The following is an 18,412-nucleotide window of genomic DNA, read 5'->3' on the forward strand; positions in this document are numbered from 1 at the left end:
CATCTTTGGTATCACAAAGTCTTTAAACTGCCTGGTTTTATTACAAGATTACATTTTGGAGTGCGAGTTTATAGGAATTGATTTTAAACACATTATTCGGGCTGTAAAGTATGTTAATCTAATATATGTATTTGGACAAGGCAGCGCAAATAAATCAAGATTGCATTGGCTAATATTCATGTACTATGCTTTTCCCTGTGCATGGGGAGTGGGTTCGGGACCTATCCTTAGTTTGCATGTTGCACTCTTGCAGTGTTGCACTGTTGTTGCACTGTTGTATTGTTGCAGTGGCATGAGCCCGTTGGCTAGGTGTTGTTGGCCGACGTTGCCGGTCCGATGCCATTATCAATCGATCGAACGCGAGCTGCATTTGCTTAGCGGTTTGCGCATGAACGGCCCCCATCGAATCCAATCGAAGCCCAATACTCTCGTACATCGCATATTGCTAATAAATATTCAGCGTTCGAGTGGATTATGTTGTGATGGTGCACCGATGTCGTGGCCCCCAAAAAAAAAAACAAAAATACACCAGTGACAAACTGTTGTTGTGTCTGGCCAATATTTGCAGAGCACTGTGGCCAATAGATGTGTCCGCACAACTTTCATTAGACCGTCTCGAACTTTAAGCCAGCAGCTCGAACTCAAGTCGCCTGCAGTCAGGAGTTATTCATAAGCGTCGAGTGCCGCAAAATGCAGTGCACTGTGTAGTATATAGTGGAGTGGAGTGCACTGGTAGTGGTCGAGTGCAGTCGAGTGCCGCTGTGATTAATATCCCAGGAATGCAGTTTATTGTAGCGCGACGACAACAGCAGCGAATGAAGCTGCTGCTGCTGCAGCGGACTTGCGGGCTGGGGGGCGTGGCAGCGGGAGACACATGGCTGGAAGGTGGCACCACCACATGTGCCGGGGTCAGAGTGGCCAACGGAATTCATACTGTAAAAATGATATTTGGCAGATTCAACAATATATTATAAATATATATTAAACGTTAATTAAACTGTTCATTTGTTCAGATTATCCGAATATTACCATTTAATGCAGTCAATTAACTGGAACTAAATAATTTCAAGTTAATTTGTATACTCTAAGACTAGATTACTAATATTAAAATAATATTTTATACATTTCTTAAGACCCACTAACAAATATTTCTCAGTGCAGCAACACTTTACGAAGAGGCTCGCAGTTTTTTCTAAGGCCGCGGGGCAACGCAAATTTGTGTGCATTATATTTTGTAGAATTTTTTTTTATTTTCCCAGATTTTCTTTGGCTTTCAATTTTTTTGTTGCTGCCTCTAAGGTTTTTCCTCAGCTATTTTAGCTCAGTTATAAATTACGACGAGTGTGCTTGTGTGTGTTGCATAATCTGAGTGCTGAAATCTGTGGCATCCACTCGAGAGCAAATGCAAACAGCGCCGGAGAGAGTGAGACGAGGGTCAGGAGCGGGGCCACCTCCGGAACCTATTGTTCTAGAGGAGCTGGGAAATCGGGAGGGGCGAAAGGCTGGAAGAAGTCACCGGTGCTGCTGCAGAACTTGACCGCCACGCTCATAATAGAGTCATAAAATTTTAGTGCGCCGCTTGGCCAACTTGCCGCTGAACCCGCGATATCGGGGAACCCCCGTGGCGCCACGGAGTCAAAGCCGTTTCGCTTTGTTGGCCATTGTACCGGCCATTTACTCGGACCATAGAAATATATAATTGTGATTAATTATACAACATAAAAGTGCTTTAGATACAGCGTTTTGATGCATTTATTAACCGAAAAATCACTTGAAACTCTCCGCCGTGCAATCTCTTGCCCCACTGCATCACTGCAACTATTATCAATTGTAATAAAAGTTGGCCTTTCAAATTTGAAGCTGGCATTATTTGGGGCGTTGCAACTGCTGCGGGCTGTGGATCTGGGAGTATTTATGGATTATCCACGATATGGATACAATCCAAATAGGTAGTTGTGAAGTTTGATAACCGACTTGATCCGATCAAAAGGCATCTTAAGGTTAATTTTATGTGGATTTCACAGGACTATCTTTTAAAGCCATTCGTTGTGGGTTTTATGATGGTTAAGTCGTGGTTATTACAATAGTAAAGTCCAGTGGATACATCAAATTGTGAATCTATATAATCTGTATAATCTATGATTTTATATGTATATATTTCCACCTACAAAACTCTGAAGACTACATATGTATTTTCAATAAGCGTTTTTGCCATAATTTTGTGCTGCTAATAAACACAGCTAACTATGTCTATTCCAACTTTTTTGATTTTCGAAAAAAAAAAATTTGACAAATTTTTGCATTCTCGATAAGGGGTACCATCATCAAAATTTTCGAAAAATGGCCAAAAATTAGCATTTCAATGTATGTACATGGATCGATAGGGAATTTTATTACGAATTTATCGAGGTATGGCATTCCAGTTTTGGACAATTATTTTGACTGTTATCGAAAAAAAAACTGAATTTTTTTTATCAAAAAACAAAACAAAATTTTTTTCTAAAAAATCGGATATTTTTAATTGGCGTTTTCGCCATAACTTGGCCAAAAATTGTGGCACATCTAAAATAAAGACTGTTTTGTGCTGCTAATTAACACAGCTAACTATGTCTATTCCAACTTTTTTGATTTTCGGAAAAAAAAATTTGATAAATTTTCGCATTTTCAATAAGGGGTACCATCATCAAAATTTGCGAAAAATGGCCAAAAATTAGCATTTCAATGTATGTACATGGATCGATAGGGAATTTTATTACGAATTTATCGAGGTATGGCATTCCAGTTTTGGACAATTATTTTTACTGCTATCGAAAAAAAAACGGATTATTTTTTATCAAAAAATCGAAAAACAAAATGTTGTAAAAAATCGGATATTTTCAATCGGCGTTTTCGCCATAACTTGGCCAAAAATGGCCGCACATCTAAAATAAAGACAGTTTTGTGCTGCTAATAAACATAGCTAACTATGTCTATCCCAACATTTTTGATTTTCGAAAAAAAAAAATTTGAAAAATTTTCGCATTTTTGATAAGGGGTACCATCATCAAAATTTGCGAAAAATGGCAAAAATTTAGCATTTCAATGTATGTACATGGATCGATAGGGAATTTTGTTACGAATTCAACGAGGTATGGCATTCCACATTTGGACAACTATTTTTACTGCTATCGAAAAAAAACTGATTATTTTTAATCAAAAAATTGAAAAAGAAATGTTTGTAAAAAATTGGATATTTTCAATCAGCGTTTTCGCCATAACTTGGTCAAAAATGGCAGCACAGCTAAAATAAAGACTGTTTTGTGCTGCTAATAAACACAGCTAACTATGTCTATTCTATTTTTTTTGATTTTCGAAAAAAAAAAATTTGACAAATTTTTGCATTTTCGATAAGGGGTACCATCATCAAAATTGGCGAAAAATGGCAAAAATTTAGCATTTCAATGTATGTACATGGATCGATAGGGAATTTTGTTACGAATTCAACGAAGTATGGCGTTCCACATTTGGACAACTATTTTTACTGCTATCGAAAAAAAACCGATTATTTTTAATCAAAAATTAAAAAAAAAAATTTGTTGTAAAAAATCGGATATTTTCAATCAGCGTTTTCGCCATAACTTGGTCAAAAATGGCAGCACAGCTAAAATAAAGACTGTTTTGTGCTGCTAAATAAACATAGCTAACTATGTCTATTCCAACTTTTTTGATTTTCGAAAAAAAAAATTTGACAAATTTTCTCATTTTCGATCAAATTTTTCATCAAAATTTGCGAAATAGGGCAAAAATTTAGCATTTCAATGTATGTACATGTATCGATAGGGAATTTTGTTACGAATTCAACGAAGTATGGGATTGCACATTTGGACAACTATTTTTACTGCTATCGAAAAAAAACTGATTATTTTTAATCAAAAAATTGAAAAAGAAATGTTTGTAAAAAATCGGATATTTTCAATCGGCGTTTTCGTCATATTTCTAGTTTTTTCTGCTTTTTTCTTATGAAAAACCCTTGTTATTAAATTAAATTGATTAAATTATTTGTTTGATTTAAAAATTAACTGGTTTTTTGTTAAAACATATTACGAACATGGCAATCATAAAATAAACAAAAAAAAGTTTTTTTTCCACTTTTCTGTTATCGTCGGTCCCTTGAAAGTCGCTATAACCGGATTCTACTGTAGTTATTTCAGAAAAAGCTTCAAAGTGACCCGTTTTAATCATTCAGATCGTACGTTGAAGAGCCAGTGCAGCCCACCTGGTCTCCCTAGGAGCAGCCTTAATTGAGTTCATACGGCGCATTTTTGATTGTCAGCGTTGTCATGGCCAGCGGACGGATGGCCAACGGACGGAATGGAGTACACCGCGGCACAGGACAGAGTCCCAGCGACAATGGAGCAATGGAGCAGCTCGGAGGAGCTGGGCTTCGTTATCACACAGAACATGGCAGCACATGGGAATTGCAGCCTCCTGGTGACGACCGCACTCTCTGAATGGCAGGGACAATGGATGGTTAGGGAGCCTTTGGCGGGAACAGAAGCAATGCATTTGGACAAGACTCGCCAAAGGCAGCGGCAATAGAGCCAAGAACCACAGTCTCTGAATCAGAATCAGCAGCAGCAACAGAAACAGAAACAGAAACAGATTCCCTGACAAGAGCAATCCATCCACAAAGGCAACGGCAAAGGCATTTCATGCTCATCAAATGCGTTGACATTGAACAATTGCGCGTAATGTTGTCGTACACTTGACAAGCGCGCAAATTGTAGTGCTACCTGTACTTGAGCCGCAATTTTGCTCAAAGCGAAAGCCGTCAGTTCCCAAAATCGATCGATGTTTGTTTTGGTCTAGCCGAAAACCTACCACTACCTACCTACTACTTTTGATGGAAATTGGCAGAGTTGTCTGTCTGTCTGATTGTTGCAACGTTTGTCGTTTGCCGTCTGCCGTTTGTCGTTTGCCGTTTGCCGTTTGATGTTCGCTGTTTTGTGGCCTTAATGAAGCGAACGACATTCACCGGACAAGTTCCAAACGTATCTGCCACATCCAATCCAAATCCAGTTTCCACATCTCAGCCACTGGCCAAATATGCGGCGACAAGTCCTCACTAAATGCTATACAGATTAATAAGTTCCAGCCGTGTGGGTGATGTGTGCCTCTTGTGGAGCAAGATACGATAGTAAAAGTCAAAAGTCGCCGCAGGCTCAGCAGACGTGCCACACTCAAACAAAACGTATCTTCTGGCAAACTTGAAGTTTAAGACAGTTAAAATTTAATATCCTACTTTCTAAAGGGATTTAAACTAAATGCTTTGACAGACTGAAATATGTTGAGCTAGAAGTTTTAGCTAAAATTTCTCTATATCATTTACTTATTTAAGTACAAAGTTTGGTGCCTTAATATTTATACTTATTTAAGTACAACGTTTGCTGCCCTAACATATCCTTACATGAAGGGCGAAAGATTCACTTTACTGATACTAACGATCTAAAATGATGTTTTTTTAAAGTGCATCGGCACTCCACCTTCGATTTTGGGGCTACCAAATTTGGCCAAGGCAATATTTTGTTCGTTTGGCAGGCCGTTAGAGATTTGCAAAAGGTAAAACTGTAAAATGCATTTCGGTTTGCCTTAAATGGAGCGGGGAAAAGCCAGCAGAACGCACGATAACGAAAGAAAAGTGCAAACATTGTTGCAGAACCGCACCGAGTGTGCAAATTTGCCTTTCGTTGCCAACCAGGCGGCTAGAAATCCAAAGACTTGCAACATGCATTCGAAACGGGCAGCCAAACAACAATGGGCCCACAATGGCAGAGTGGCAACGAGAGAGGTTCTCCTCCGATAATCGGAGCTGGCACTCGAAGACTGCTCCTTGGATTTTAAGTGGACGTCATTCGCGAGTATTCGCCAATAATTGCAGTTGCAAATATGAGTTTTCCCATTTTCCGTTCCCAATTTCCCAATTTCCCATTCCCCATTCCTCATTTCCCATTTCCCAGGCCGTGGCAGCTGCAAAGTTCTCGGCTAGCCATTTGCCATAATGAGCAGTAAGTTCGTTATTTATTCAGTAATTCCACACCTCGTATGCGTATAAAACGGTTCCACATTTCAGGTCATCTACTATTTGTATTGGATCGGAATTGAAAGATGACCGAGCTGCAGAGTGAGCGGAAAAATGCTAATTGGGATCGATTGTTTGGGCCGTTTCTCGAAAGTTGGGCTGTTTTCAAGGCTCCCCAGACAAAATCCCGACACATCATCGCCTACTGGACGCGCGAACAGCTAAAGTATGATTTTAAAAGAATTTACAGAGTTTGCATATAAGAAACATATTTTTTTACAGAGCTTTAGGTTTTTTTAGGAACTCGGAGGCACGTCGTCTGCCCAGGTTTGTGGCCTGGCAATATTTTGCTTTGATTCAACTACTCACGTCCATGGCATCTCTGGTTTATGGTGCCCGTGAACACATAGGTGATACTGTCAATCTGGGTCGAGATCTGGTCTTCATAATAACGGTTCGAAGAAAACGTTATCCTTGACCACCTTATATCATAACCATTTTAAATCCCCAGGCCATATTTATTTGCTTCAGACTGGTGTTCCTTGCTCAATATGCTGATGAAATCGATGTCATAATCGATGACCTCGAGGACATATATCATTGGAGTATAAAAGGTCCTGGATGGAAGGAAGTGCAAGAGAACAAGCGTTTGCGTTTCCTATTGTTTATGGCCGTGGTCATTTCTTGGTTTACCAGTCTAATCATTTTTATGCTGATCAAAATTTCCACACCTTTTTGGATTGAATCGCAGATATTACCCTTTCACGTCGCCTGGCCCTTTCAACTTCACGATCCAGCAAAGCACCCGATTGCCCATGTTATTATCTATGTATCCCAAAGCACCACCATGCTGTACTTCCTGATTTGGCTGGGTGTTGTGGAGAATATGGGTGTGTCTATATTTTACGAGCTAACTTCTGCTCTAAGGGTTTTGTGCATCGAACTAAGAAATCTGCAGGAACTTTGCCTGGGCGATGAGGAAATGCTATTCAGGGAGCTTTGTCGAATGACCAATTTCCATCAGCAAATCATCCTGTGGGTATCTATCCTTAAGCTATGCACTACTATATATATCTTTATTAACAGACTTTCAGATCGCTGCAACCAAATTTTCAATGGCGCTTTTATCATGCAAATGTTGATTAACTTTCTGCTCGTCTCATTGTCACTTTTTGAAGTGCTGGCTGCCAAAAGGGATCCTCAAGTGGCCGCCGAGTATATGGTTATCCTGCTAATGACTCTGGGACACCTCTCGTTCTGGTCGAAATTCGGGGATATGTTTTCAGAGGAATCGAAACAAGTGGCTTTGGCTGTGTACGAAGCCTATGACCCGAATGTTGGATCCAAGACCATTCACCGACAATTTTGTTTCTTCATTCAAAGAGCTCAAAAGCCATTAATCATGAGGGCAGCTCCATTTCCACCTTTCAATTTGGAGAACAACATGTTTGTAAGCAATATTCTGAGCTGTTTTCGGCACTTAATTGAACCCTTTGCTTTTGCAGATTCTAAAGCAGTGCTATTCCATACTGACCATATTAGCAAACACCTTGGAGTAGATATTTTTTCTAGTTTAATATCTCATAAGAACACCCCATCATTACTAACAGTAACATAATTAGGACAAAGCGCTAAATGCATTAATGCACATAAAACTTTATTAAATCAGTCTCATGTCTGAGAATGATATCGACCATTTTGGGGCCACTTAAAGAAAGTTCGGCAAGGAGCCTGCATTTTATGCATGCAACCCCAAAAGGTCGCCACTGCACCCGATGCAACTTGGAATACTGTTTCCCAACCGCTCCAAGATTGGGCTCATAAATTGCAATTGTGTGGGGGGAGCTCTGGAAACTGGAAGCTGAAGGCTGGTTTTCTTTCAAAACGATGGATGTTGGCTGCTGGTCGCTGGCTGGCGTTTGACTGCACCGTCATTAGCTTGATTGAATCTTATTGTTGGCAATTAACCTTCGCAGCGATGGGGCCAAACGTCTGAGGGTCTGTGGGGCTACGATCCTGACATTCTGGCAGCATGGACGAGGCGAATAACTTCATTTGCCACGACAACATGGCATAAAACATGTCATCTTCCTGGGCCGCACTAATTGCCAACGACAAGGAGCCCAAATTAATTAGCAAACGCCAACGAATTCGGCCAATAAACAATATCCGATGCACTAACATTTGCATGTGCACGAGCAAAAACCTGTTGATTTTGGCCACGAAAAGTGAAAAGCTTAGCAAAATTTAGCCTGGATTTTGGGGGCACAGCTAAAAACAGTGGGCAAGTACATAAGTATTCAAAACACTTTTCTTTGGCAAAAATATATTTATGTCTTTCCATTTATTTAGTAGCAAAAAGAGTATTTAAATAATATTACTAGTAAGAGTAATTTTGTATGCTAAAAGTTTTTTCCTTATTTTTTATCATGTAAACAAAATAGACCCCACAGTCCGGCGACAAAGTTGAACAGCAAGCGATTTGTCAGACAGCAGTTTCTTTTTCTCGTTGTGGCTCATTCAAAAGCCACTTCCTACTTACATTTGAATATTCGTTATTGCAATTGCATTTCGCTTGTGTTTATTTACTTAGACGACTTCTCCGTCTGCTCCCCGTGAGCCCCTGAAGATCCCACTTCTTGGCCGTTTTCCATCTAAATTGCATGCAGCGCCTTTGTCATGACATGACAGCAGCCTAATTCATCATTATGGCTACACAGGACCGACTGCATCGATGGAGCTAAAAACCAGGGGATCGGGAATGCAAAGGGGTTGGGGGTTTTGGGGATTGGGGATTGGGTACTGGGGGATTGAGAGAGTTTTGTCGCGACTTTCGCTAGACGATTGGCATGAGATGCAGTTGCCAAGTTGCAAGTTTTGCATCTGAACAGCGATCTCGGTGGACTTGGACGGCGACGTGATTCATTCATGCGCAGTAGTTGGATTTTCGCTTGCATGCAGCTGGCTACGTTGATGATAATGATGATGCATGCGCCCGGGCTTAGGAGCTGGTTAGATACACCGGCAAACCAGCGGTGGCCAGGGAAGTGGGGCACGGCATAAGATGCACTTTAGAAGGCAAAAGTGCAACGTCGATAGGCTGATGATTCGCCTGTCGACATTCAACGAGCCGGGCCAAGACGACGACGACATTATCGTCGGCAGAAGTCAGGGATGTCAGTGGGAGCTTCGGTACCAGCTCAGTTATTTGTATGGTTTATTATCTCCGCACAATATCGCTCATTGTGGCATCTTGTCAAAGGGGCAGCGGCAAAGTTGGTTATTGAGAGCCCAAGCGCCTCAAAGTGAAACTTCTGAGACGCACTCGCAAGCCGTGCAGCAGTATAAATCTGAGTTACGACGCAGGACTTAAATGGGTTCAAATGCAGTCAAGTACACTTGGAAAAGGTATTTAAAAATGTTTCTTCAAGAGGTTCTTAAAACATTGCTTCAAACTGATTCTTATTAGTATTTTTATGACATTCCATCTGGCACTACATCTTAATTACCATGACATGCTTTTTTTTCTGCTGCTGTTAGGCAAAACTTAAGATCCCAATCGAGTGGCCAAAATCGTGTGACATTGTAAATCGACGACAATAAGCGACCCAGTTAACAGTTTCGTACTCCCAATTTGCTGACATGCGCCAATTCCCGCGAAACAACAAAAAAAAAAACTAACAGCGAAAAGGTGTCAAGACAGTCGGTCCGGATTCGGTGGCCGGGCCACTTAATCATCGAAGTTGAACCAAGCAGGACAAATGCCATGCACGACTTCATTATTAGGCAGCCCCATATGCACATCATCATCGCCGCTGAATCGTTGCCATGGACTCGTGACATGGCCTCCAGATTGGAACTGGTCCTGGTCCCCTGGTCCTGGTCGTAGCGTAGCAGCTCCTCTGATTAGTTTTACCCCTCCGGTTCCACGGCTCATTTGCCTCTCATCAAGGCACGAAAATGTCCCTCAAATTTGTTTGTGTGAAGCCAGTAGGAGTTCCATTAAATTCCTTGTGGCTTCTGGTGGCGGCTGTCGCTAATGAAGTCATAAAACCGCATGACATTTTCGATGCCTCGTGGATGGAGGAAAGCCCCACGGATCTCACTTTTTGTCAGACGATCTTGTTGGTTTCTGTTGTCCGAGGAGCAGTTCAATCGTTCCAATATGCAAATGCCCCATTCACCCACCGCCGCCACCCACGGATTGAGGACCGCGTACTGAATGCTCCGATCCATATGACCATATGACCATATGTTCATATCGGACCCCAAATCTTTCGCTTTCGATTGCGCCGAGCTGCGCCCTCCGTCCAAAAAACACTCCACTTCACTCCATTCCATTCCACTCCACTCCATTGAACTGAACTTGCCTTGCGTCTAAGCCTGGCTTTATCTGCTCCGAGACGATTTTTTTGCATTTCATTTCGTTTCGCCGGCTTCGTGCTGCAAATATGCAAAAATGCTGCAATCTGCGGACAGCACGTTCGGAGGGCCTTTCGTGTCATAAATGGCATAAATATTCCTTCTTGACCGGGCAACCTAAATATTTCCAGCTCTGCAGATGCTGCTTTCATCGCTGTGGTGAAGGGAAAAACAAAAAATTATTTTATAACAATGCCAACTTTCACTTTTTCGGCTTGGGCAGATCTCCATCGAAATCGAAATTAAATCGTTTTTCATTTTTATATACTGCTCGATTATTGATGTTCAGTTGCGCGAAGTAAATTATCAGAAAACATGCATGAACTATTTACATATGTTGTAATATAAAAGCGATTAGCGCCTGGCAAAGCAGATGCTAAGTTCTCGCCTGGTAATTACTATAAACGGTGATACATTTAGCCTATTATCACGCAGGAAACACTTATAAAATACAATTTGCATATATATAATTATTATAAAAAGAAAGGATATTTCTTCCAGTGACCTCCAGTTGCAATATATAACACGAATCACATTGAGCACTCACAGCACTTAGAAACCAGAAGTGTTTGGAAATGGATTTACGAGGCAGTATCTACCGTTTTCTAAAGTTTTTTAAGATCGGCTGGAGGATTTATCAAAATCCAAAGTTGGAGTCCAGCCACTCATCAATTTACTATTGGCGGGAGCAGATGAAGTCTGAAGACAGAATATATTTGTTCAGTTAAAATCCATAAATGTTTTTTGCAGGGCAATGGCATTGTTTACAACCACAGAGGAACGCCAGTTGCCCTACCGATCTACATGGCACACTATAGTAAATATTCAACTTTTCGTTTTTCTCACTTCAATGTGCTATGGATTTATGGAATCGGTAGGGGATCATGTTGAAATGGGACGAGATTTTGCTTTCATCCTTGGCGTAAGAAAATATTACAATGTTTCAATCATAAGTAACTTATATATTTCTTTTGCTTACTGCAGGCATTTTTTATTGTGTTTAAGGTTTTCTATTTTCACTGGTATGGCGATGACCTTGACCAGGTGATCAATGAACTGGATGAATTTCATCCTTGGGCACAGATAGGTCCTGGTGCAGTGGACTATAGAGCTGGCAAACGTTGGTACTTCGTGATGGCTTTCTTTTTGGCCTCTTCATGGTCGTTCTTCTTGTGTGTTTTTATATTGTTACTCATTACATCACCGATGTGGGTCCATCAGCAGAACCTTCCCTTTCATGCGGCCTTTCCTTTCCAATGGCACGAAAGATCGCTTCACCCCATTGGCCACTTTATAATCTATGTGTATCAGAGCTATTTTTCAGCGTATGCTCTGACTTGGCTTTTGTGCATTGAGGGGCTATCTGTTTGTATTTATGCGGAAATAACTTTTGCCATTGAGGTTTTATGCCTGGAATTACGACATATTCACCGATTCAAGGATGGCCTGACAGAGCTGCGAATGGAGACGAATCGCTTGGTCAAGCTTCATCAGAAGATTGTGGAGTAAGTATTTAAGCTAGGAACATCCAATTTTCCTTTTCCTTTTGCACCTAAAAACCTTTGAATAGAATTTTAGATCGGACCAACAACGTTTTTCATGGTACCCTCATAATGCAAATGGGGGTTAACTTTTCCTTGGTGTCCATATCGGTTTTAGAGGCCATGGAGGCTCGAAAGGATCCCAAGGTGGTGGTCCAGTTTGCAATCCTCATGATGCTCGCCCTGGGACATCTGTCCATGTGGTCCTTCATTGGAGATATGTTATCCCAGGAATCATTGAAAATATCGGATGCAGCTTATGACGCTTACGATCCCACCAAAGGATCCACAGATGTTTATAGAGACCTCTGCCTAATAATTAGGCGTGGCCAGGAACCTCTGATCATGAGAGCCAGCCCCTTTCCGTCCTTTAATTTAATAAACTACAGCGCTGTAAGATTTTTAAATCATTAAATATATAGTAATTTCTTACCCATTGGTTTTTCAGATACTTAACCAATGCTATGGAATCCTGACATTTTTGTTAAAGACATTAGACTAAAACCAAAAATGATGATCGATGAATTTAATTAATAATTAATGGAAAATATTTGATTTTGCTTATTGTGTCACATACATATTAAACTGTAATAAATTCTATAACCTGCTTTATTGGGTTTTCGTTTATGCAGAATGGTTTATAAGATAGAGTGAATTCTTTACTGTGTTATAATCTTTTCCGACACTTTATATTTTCTAGACTTTTGAGCTTTCGTTAGCATATTCCTGTCATTTCTTAGATATATATGTCTATACTTGACTCTAGTTCTAAAAGAATGCTTTTCGAGACTTAATCACGTAATTTCTTTGCAATTATTACTTTCAAATTATTCATGAGTTGCCTATTTACCCTTGTAGTTCTAAAGGTATGAGAAGTATTAATAACATAATTCGTCTTTAAATTTTTAATGGGTTTTGGAGCCTGATAAAGCAGATGTTAAGTTTTCGCTTGGTAATTGCTTTGAATGGTCATAATTTTTGTATTACCTATTACTGGATATATTGCTTTCATCGCTTTAATATTTTAAGTGGTCATAATATTTGCTTATTACTTACACAGGAAAAATATATAGAACATGGGAATAAATACTCAAATTGCACTTTTTGTCATTAATTGCATCTAAAATATAACACCTTTTTTTGATGTGTACCTATCTGATTATATTTAATAAAGGTCTTTTTGCGTTATAGAGTCACTCACAGAACAGAGTTCGATTTGAAATGAAGTTTGGTGGAAATTTGCATCGTTATCTCCAGTTTTTTATCGACGGCTGGAATCATTTTCGAGATCCTTCAGTGGAGTCCCGCCACTCTGCTGTTTACTATTGGAGGGAGCAGATGAAGTCAGTGTAATGTGTAATTCCTCTTGGCTATTATAATATCAAAAAATCCTTTACAGAGCTATGTTCTTATATACAACCTCGAAGGAACGCGAACTGCCCTTTCGTTCCACATGGCACACTTTGGTTAACATTCAAGTGTCCATTTGTTTCTCAACAATGTGCTATGGCGTTACCGAATCGTTTGGGGACAAGGTTCAAATAGGTCGAGAACTTGCATTCATTTTAGGGGTTCGAGAAGTCGTATATTAGAAACTCTTCGAATACTTACTATAGTTCTGTTTTCAGTTTTTTTTTATTACTTTTAAAATATACTATTTTCAATGGTATGGCGATGGACTTGATGAAGTTGTTGAAACCCTGGACAGATTACATCCTTGGGCACAAAAAGGTCCTGGAGCAGTGGATTATAGAACTGGCAAACGCTGGTACTTCCTGTTGGCATTTGTTTTAGCTTCATCCTGGATGGTTTTTCTGTGCATTTTTCTATTGCTACTCATTACATCACCCATATGGATCCATCAGCAAATCCTTCCTTTACATGCTGCCTTTCCTTTTCAATGGCATGATAAGTCGATTCACCCCATCAGCCATGCCATAATATATTTATTTCAGAGCTGGTGTGTAGTTTATACGTTGACTTGGCTCGTGTGCATCGAGGGACTATCTGTGAGTATTTACGTGGAATTAACATTTGCCATCGAAGTTCTATGCCTCGAACTGCGCAACCTTCATCGGAGGTGCCATGGATATGAAGAGTTGAGATTGGAGACGAATCGCTTGGTCAAGTTTCATCAGAAGATTATTGAGTAAGCCTTGGCATCATAAAAGCAAATTTGCATTCTGACTTAATTTTTGCAGCCTTTTGGATCGTACTAACAATGTATTTCATGGAACCCTCATAATGCAAATGGGAGTAAACTTTTTCTTGGTATCCCTTTCGGTCTTAGAGGCCATGGAGGCTCGAAAGGATCCCAAGGTTGTGGTCCAGTTTGCAATCCTAATGCTGCTCGCCCTGGGGCATCTTTCCATGTGGTCGTTTTTTGGAGACCTGTTGTCCCAGAAGTCATTAAAAATATCGGAAGCGGCTTATGAGGCTTACGACCCCACCAAAGGATCCAAGGATGTTTATAGAGACCTCTGCTTAATTATTAGGTGTGGACAGAAGCCTCTGAACATGAGAGCCAGCCCCTTCCCGCCCTTTAATTTTATAAACTACAGCGCTGTAAGTTTGAAATACTTTATTTATTGTAATTTCTAGCATAATATTTTTCCAGATACTTAATCAATGCTATGTCATCTTGACATTTTTGTTAAATACATTAGACTAAATCCTAAAACGGAAAAATTTTGAATACTTATTTATAAATACTGTTATAAATTCTGTAACCTGCTTATATGAAGGCGTAGACCTTTAATCCGGGCTGTAATTTCTTCCGATACTCTTTAGCTAATTAACTTTCTGTCGTTGTTGTTATTAGAGAACGATATTCAAATCTTCATCACGCATACTTTTCCAAAATTTTACTATCATATTATTTGCGAGTTTCAGTGCCCATTTACTCTTGTAAATAGGAAACAAGAGTGGAATGAGCTGGAAGTTCTAAAGGTATGAGAAGTATTATTATTATATAAAAATTTCTTAGTACATTTCTAATGGGGATTAGAGCCTCACAAAGCAGATGTTAAGTTTTCGCTTGGTAATTGCTTTGAATGGCCATAATTTTTGCTTATTACCACACAGGAGAAATATAATATATTAAATATAATAACCTTTTTTTATGTATACTTATCTGATAAGTATAAGTATATTTAAATAGGGTCTCTTTGCGTTATAGTATCACTCACAAAGCAGAGTTCGATTTGAAATGAACGTTTGTGGCAATTTGTATCGTTTCCTCAAGTTTTATATCGACGGCTGGAAGCATTTTCGAGATCCTACGATGGAGTTCCGACACTCCGGTGTTTACTATTGGAGGGAGCAGATGAAGTCAGTAATTCCTAATAGTGTGTAATTCCTCCTGATTTATATAAGTTCAAATAACCTTTTGCAGAGCTATGTTCTTATATACAACCTCGAAGGAACGCGAACTGCCCTTTCGTTCCACATGGCACACTTTGGTTAACATTCAAGTGTCCATTTGTTTTTCAACAATGTGCTATGGCGTTACCGAATCAATAGGGGACAGGGTTCAGATAGGTCGGGATCTTGCATTCATTTTAGGGGTTCGAGAAGTCGTATATTAGAAACTCTTCGAATACTTACTATAGTTCTGTTTTCAGCTTTTTTTTATAGCTTTTAAAATATTCTATTTTCAATGGTATGGCGATGGACTTGACGAGGTTGTTGAAACCCTGGACAGGTTACATCCTTGGGCACAAAAAGGTCCTGGTGCAGTGGATTATAGAACTGGCAAACGCTGGTACTTCCTGTTGGCATTTGTTGTAATTTCATCGTGGATGGGTTTTCTGTGCATTTTTCTATTGCTACTCATTACATCACCCATGTGGATCCATCAGCAGATCCTTCCTTTACATGCTGCCTTTCCGTTTCAATGGCATGATAAGTCGATTCACCCCATCAGCCATGCCATAATATATTTATTTCAGAGCTGGTGTGCAGTTTATACCTTGACTTGGCTCGTGTGCATCGAGGGACTATCTGTGAGTATTTACGTGGAATTAACATTTGCCATCGAAGTTCTATGCCTCGAACTGCGCAACCTTCATCGGAGGTGCCATGGATATGAAGAGTTGAGATTGGAGACAAATCGCTTGATCATGTTTCATCAGAAGATTGTTAAGTAAGCCTGGAATCATCAAAGTAAATTTGCTTAAATCTTTCCTAATTTTTCAGCATTTTAGATCGGATCAATAACGTTTTTCATGGTACCCTCATAATGCAAATGGGGGTTAACTTATTCCTGGTATCACTATCGGTTTTAGAGGTCATGGAAGCGCGAAAGGAACCCAAGGTGGTCGTCCAGTTTGCAATCCTAATGCTGCTCGCCTTAGGGCATCTGTCCATGTGGTCGTTTTTTGGAGACCTGTTGTCCCAGAAGTCATTAAAAATATCGGAAGCGGCTTATGAGGCTTATGAACCCACCAAAGGATCCAAGGATATTTATAGAGACCTCTGCTTAATTATTAGGCGTGGCCAGGAGCCTCTGATCATGAGAGCCAGCCCCTTTCCGCCCTTCAATTTTATAAACTACAGCGCTGTAAGGTTCTAAAGGCATTTCATATATGTATTGTAATTTCTTATGTTTTGGCTTTTCAGATACTTAACCAATGCTATTTAATCCTGACATTTATGCTAAAGACATTAAATTGAATCCAATCCAGACACAACAAATTTAAGAAGCTTTTGGCATTTTCACCATATAAACCCTTAAGCTCACAGTTCTGTCGACAGGCCAGAATATTAACCCTATAAAAGAAAGAATTATATCCAGGTGTTATGCAATCAGTGGGGGTCAAGGGTCAAGTCGGATACTCTGCTGAAAATTAGGCGTGACCAGCGATAAAGCAAAACAAATAGATTGTAATATGATTTTGTTTAATTTGTTGGTTTTTATTTTCTTTTCGTATTTTGTGTGCCTAAATTATTTCTGCACAATTTAATGAATTTGTTATGAAAACTATGAAGTATTTGATTTGTTTACATTTCCATGTAATTAGTTGGCTAATCTAAACATTGGAACATTTTGAGTTGCTCGTAGTAATTTTTTGCGCATATTTCGCTCTCGTCTTTCTTTTTTGTTTTTGTTTTTGTTTTCATTATTTATTATTTACTTGATGTTTGAGTTTTTAATTATAAATGCTAATTACGATTATTGTTATTGTGTGGGATAGAAGGGGGAGTGGACAAAAGTGCGTTTAATGAATAAATATTTAAAATACAGTATTGCAGTTGTTCTTTCATCTCGTAAAACTAATAAATGCGAATCGAATGCATTCGAATGAAGCATCCGTAAATCGAATTAATTAACTGGCTTAATCATATTTTATCTCTCGTTTAACTTGTTTGTACATATCGACGTTGTGACTTAAATGACTAGTCTTTGGTTGTGTGTTGTCGTAAATTATAATTGTTAAATGAAAACTTGAACTTTGCGTTTGCTTTGAAGAGGAATGTTTTGTTTGTTTTCGTACATATTCTCTATCGAATTGAAGTAATGCAATATACGAGTATGATGTTGTTGAAGAAACTTTCTGTTGCACGCTCCTGCTGTTAATTGCTAATTGGAGCGGATCGAAAAAAATATTTACAATTAATATACAATGGCGCGAGTTTTTGTTTATGTTTGCATTTACATTTACATTTAAGTTGCTGCAATGTTTGATTGTTTTAAGTACTTTTGTTGGCTGTTGGCTTGTTGAGCTTACGTTTGATATGCTTGTCATGGGTTTGTTATTACTACCACGAGTGGCTATTAAAAAATGCAAATGCTATTAGATGCTTGAGCTCATAATTTGATTAATGATTTTGCGAATGATATTGCGATATTGCGAGTTCTTTTACCCACTTTCTCTTCAATTTTCGCCACATCGGTATTTGTTTTACTACATTTAACTTTTTTTTCCAGTTTCAAAACCCATTTGCTCTCGTCATTGCGAAACAAGAGCGGAATGGAGTGAAAAGCCACAAAGTCCTGGACCAATGTCTGCCGGGGACAGGTAGCCAGAATATGCTTCGCATACATTTGCCCACAAGGCTTAAGCTGAAAATGTCTATTTAAACAAAATCCAAGTGGCAAGCGCTGGTTGTATGCCAAACTCAACTGTGGCATACCCATTGAAATGGCTTATATATCCCCATGGGGGGCTCAGTTCGATATACCCGAAAGTGAGCTGGGTGAACCGATTTAAACTTGTGGCATCATCGGCAGTTGGCAGTTGGCAGTTGGGTGCAAACAGAAAGCACGCCCTTTATTTGCTTTAATCCGACGAAATCCCTGTCCTAATGCCGGGCGGCAATAAAGGATGAAACGTGCATGGCATGTAAAGAGCATGTCCTGTGGCCATGCCACACCGCAACCCTCTCGCCC

General features: G+C 39.6%; 4 protein-coding genes across 4 annotated transcripts; all 4 read left to right on the plus strand.

Annotated features, from left to right (window-relative positions):
- Positions 1-5,898: 5,898 nt before the first annotated feature.
- On the plus strand, positions 5,899-7,649 carry LOC120449094 (odorant receptor 65a). The gene is made up of 6 exons (XM_039631401.1): positions 5,899-6,044; positions 6,110-6,284; positions 6,341-6,512; positions 6,570-7,093; positions 7,145-7,508; positions 7,564-7,649. The coding sequence occupies exons 2-6, from the start codon at positions 6,145-6,147 to the stop codon at positions 7,615-7,617; spliced, it is 1,254 nt and encodes a 417-aa protein (XP_039487335.1). The 5' UTR covers positions 5,899-6,044; positions 6,110-6,144; the 3' UTR covers positions 7,618-7,649.
- A 3,406-nt stretch (positions 7,650-11,055) lies between these two features.
- Positions 11,056-12,577, plus strand: LOC120448934 (putative odorant receptor 65b). Its single transcript, XM_039631170.1, has 5 exons — positions 11,056-11,177; positions 11,231-11,402; positions 11,465-11,985; positions 12,051-12,414; positions 12,470-12,577. Exons 1-5 carry the CDS (start codon positions 11,056-11,058, stop codon positions 12,521-12,523), a joined length of 1,233 nt encoding a protein of 410 aa, XP_039487104.1. The 3' UTR covers positions 12,524-12,577.
- Positions 12,578-13,242: 665 nt separating this feature from the next.
- LOC120448906 (putative odorant receptor 65c) lies at positions 13,243-14,692 on the plus strand. Its single transcript, XM_039631129.2, has 5 exons — positions 13,243-13,364; positions 13,421-13,592; positions 13,650-14,170; positions 14,223-14,586; positions 14,639-14,692. Exons 1-5 carry the CDS (start codon positions 13,243-13,245, stop codon positions 14,690-14,692), a joined length of 1,233 nt encoding a protein of 410 aa, XP_039487063.2.
- Positions 14,693-15,187: 495 nt separating this feature from the next.
- Positions 15,188-16,779, plus strand: LOC120448796 (putative odorant receptor 65c). The gene is made up of 5 exons (XM_039630986.1): positions 15,188-15,351; positions 15,416-15,587; positions 15,645-16,165; positions 16,219-16,582; positions 16,642-16,779. Exons 1-5 carry the CDS (start codon positions 15,230-15,232, stop codon positions 16,693-16,695), a joined length of 1,233 nt encoding a protein of 410 aa, XP_039486920.1. The 5' UTR covers positions 15,188-15,229; the 3' UTR covers positions 16,696-16,779.
- Positions 16,780-18,412: the final 1,633 nt, after the last annotated feature.

The sequence above is a fragment of the Drosophila santomea genome, chromosome 3L (genome assembly GCF_016746245.2).
Source record: "Drosophila santomea strain STO CAGO 1482 chromosome 3L, Prin_Dsan_1.1, whole genome shotgun sequence".
Lineage (NCBI taxonomy): Eukaryota > Metazoa > Arthropoda > Insecta > Diptera > Drosophilidae > Drosophila > Drosophila santomea.

Bases quoted from the DNA above. Each gene is read 5' to 3' on its own strand.
- LOC120448796 (XM_039630986.1), top strand. From the start codon at position 15,230: ATGAACGTTTGTGGCAATTTGTATCGTTTCCTCAAGTTTTATATCGAC. The intron at 16,166-16,218 runs GTAAGCCTGGAA...CTAATTTTTCAG, and splicing joins TTTCATCAGAAGATTGTTAA to CATTTTAGATCGGATCAATA. The intron at 16,583-16,641 runs GTAAGGTTCTAA...TTGGCTTTTCAG, and splicing joins ATTTTATAAACTACAGCGCT to ATACTTAACCAATGCTATTT.
- LOC120449094 (XM_039631401.1), top strand. From the start codon at position 6,145: ATGACCGAGCTGCAGAGTGAGCGGAAAAATGCTAATTGGGATCGATTG. The intron at 6,285-6,340 runs GTATGATTTTAA...ATTTTTTTACAG, and splicing joins TGGACGCGCGAACAGCTAAA to AGCTTTAGGTTTTTTTAGGA. The intron at 7,509-7,563 runs GTAAGCAATATT...TTGCTTTTGCAG, and splicing joins ATTTGGAGAACAACATGTTT to ATTCTAAAGCAGTGCTATTC.
- LOC120448906 (XM_039631129.2), top strand. From the start codon at position 13,243: ATGAAGTTTGGTGGAAATTTGCATCGTTATCTCCAGTTTTTTATCGAC. The intron at 14,171-14,222 runs GTAAGCCTTGGC...TAATTTTTGCAG, and splicing joins TTTCATCAGAAGATTATTGA to CCTTTTGGATCGTACTAACA. The intron at 14,587-14,638 runs GTAAGTTTGAAA...ATATTTTTCCAG, and splicing joins ATTTTATAAACTACAGCGCT to ATACTTAATCAATGCTATGT.
- LOC120448934 (XM_039631170.1), top strand. From the start codon at position 11,056: ATGGATTTACGAGGCAGTATCTACCGTTTTCTAAAGTTTTTTAAGATC. The intron at 11,986-12,050 runs GTAAGTATTTAA...ACCTTTGAATAG, and splicing joins CTTCATCAGAAGATTGTGGA to AATTTTAGATCGGACCAACA. The intron at 12,415-12,469 runs GTAAGATTTTTA...TTGGTTTTTCAG, and splicing joins ATTTAATAAACTACAGCGCT to ATACTTAACCAATGCTATGG.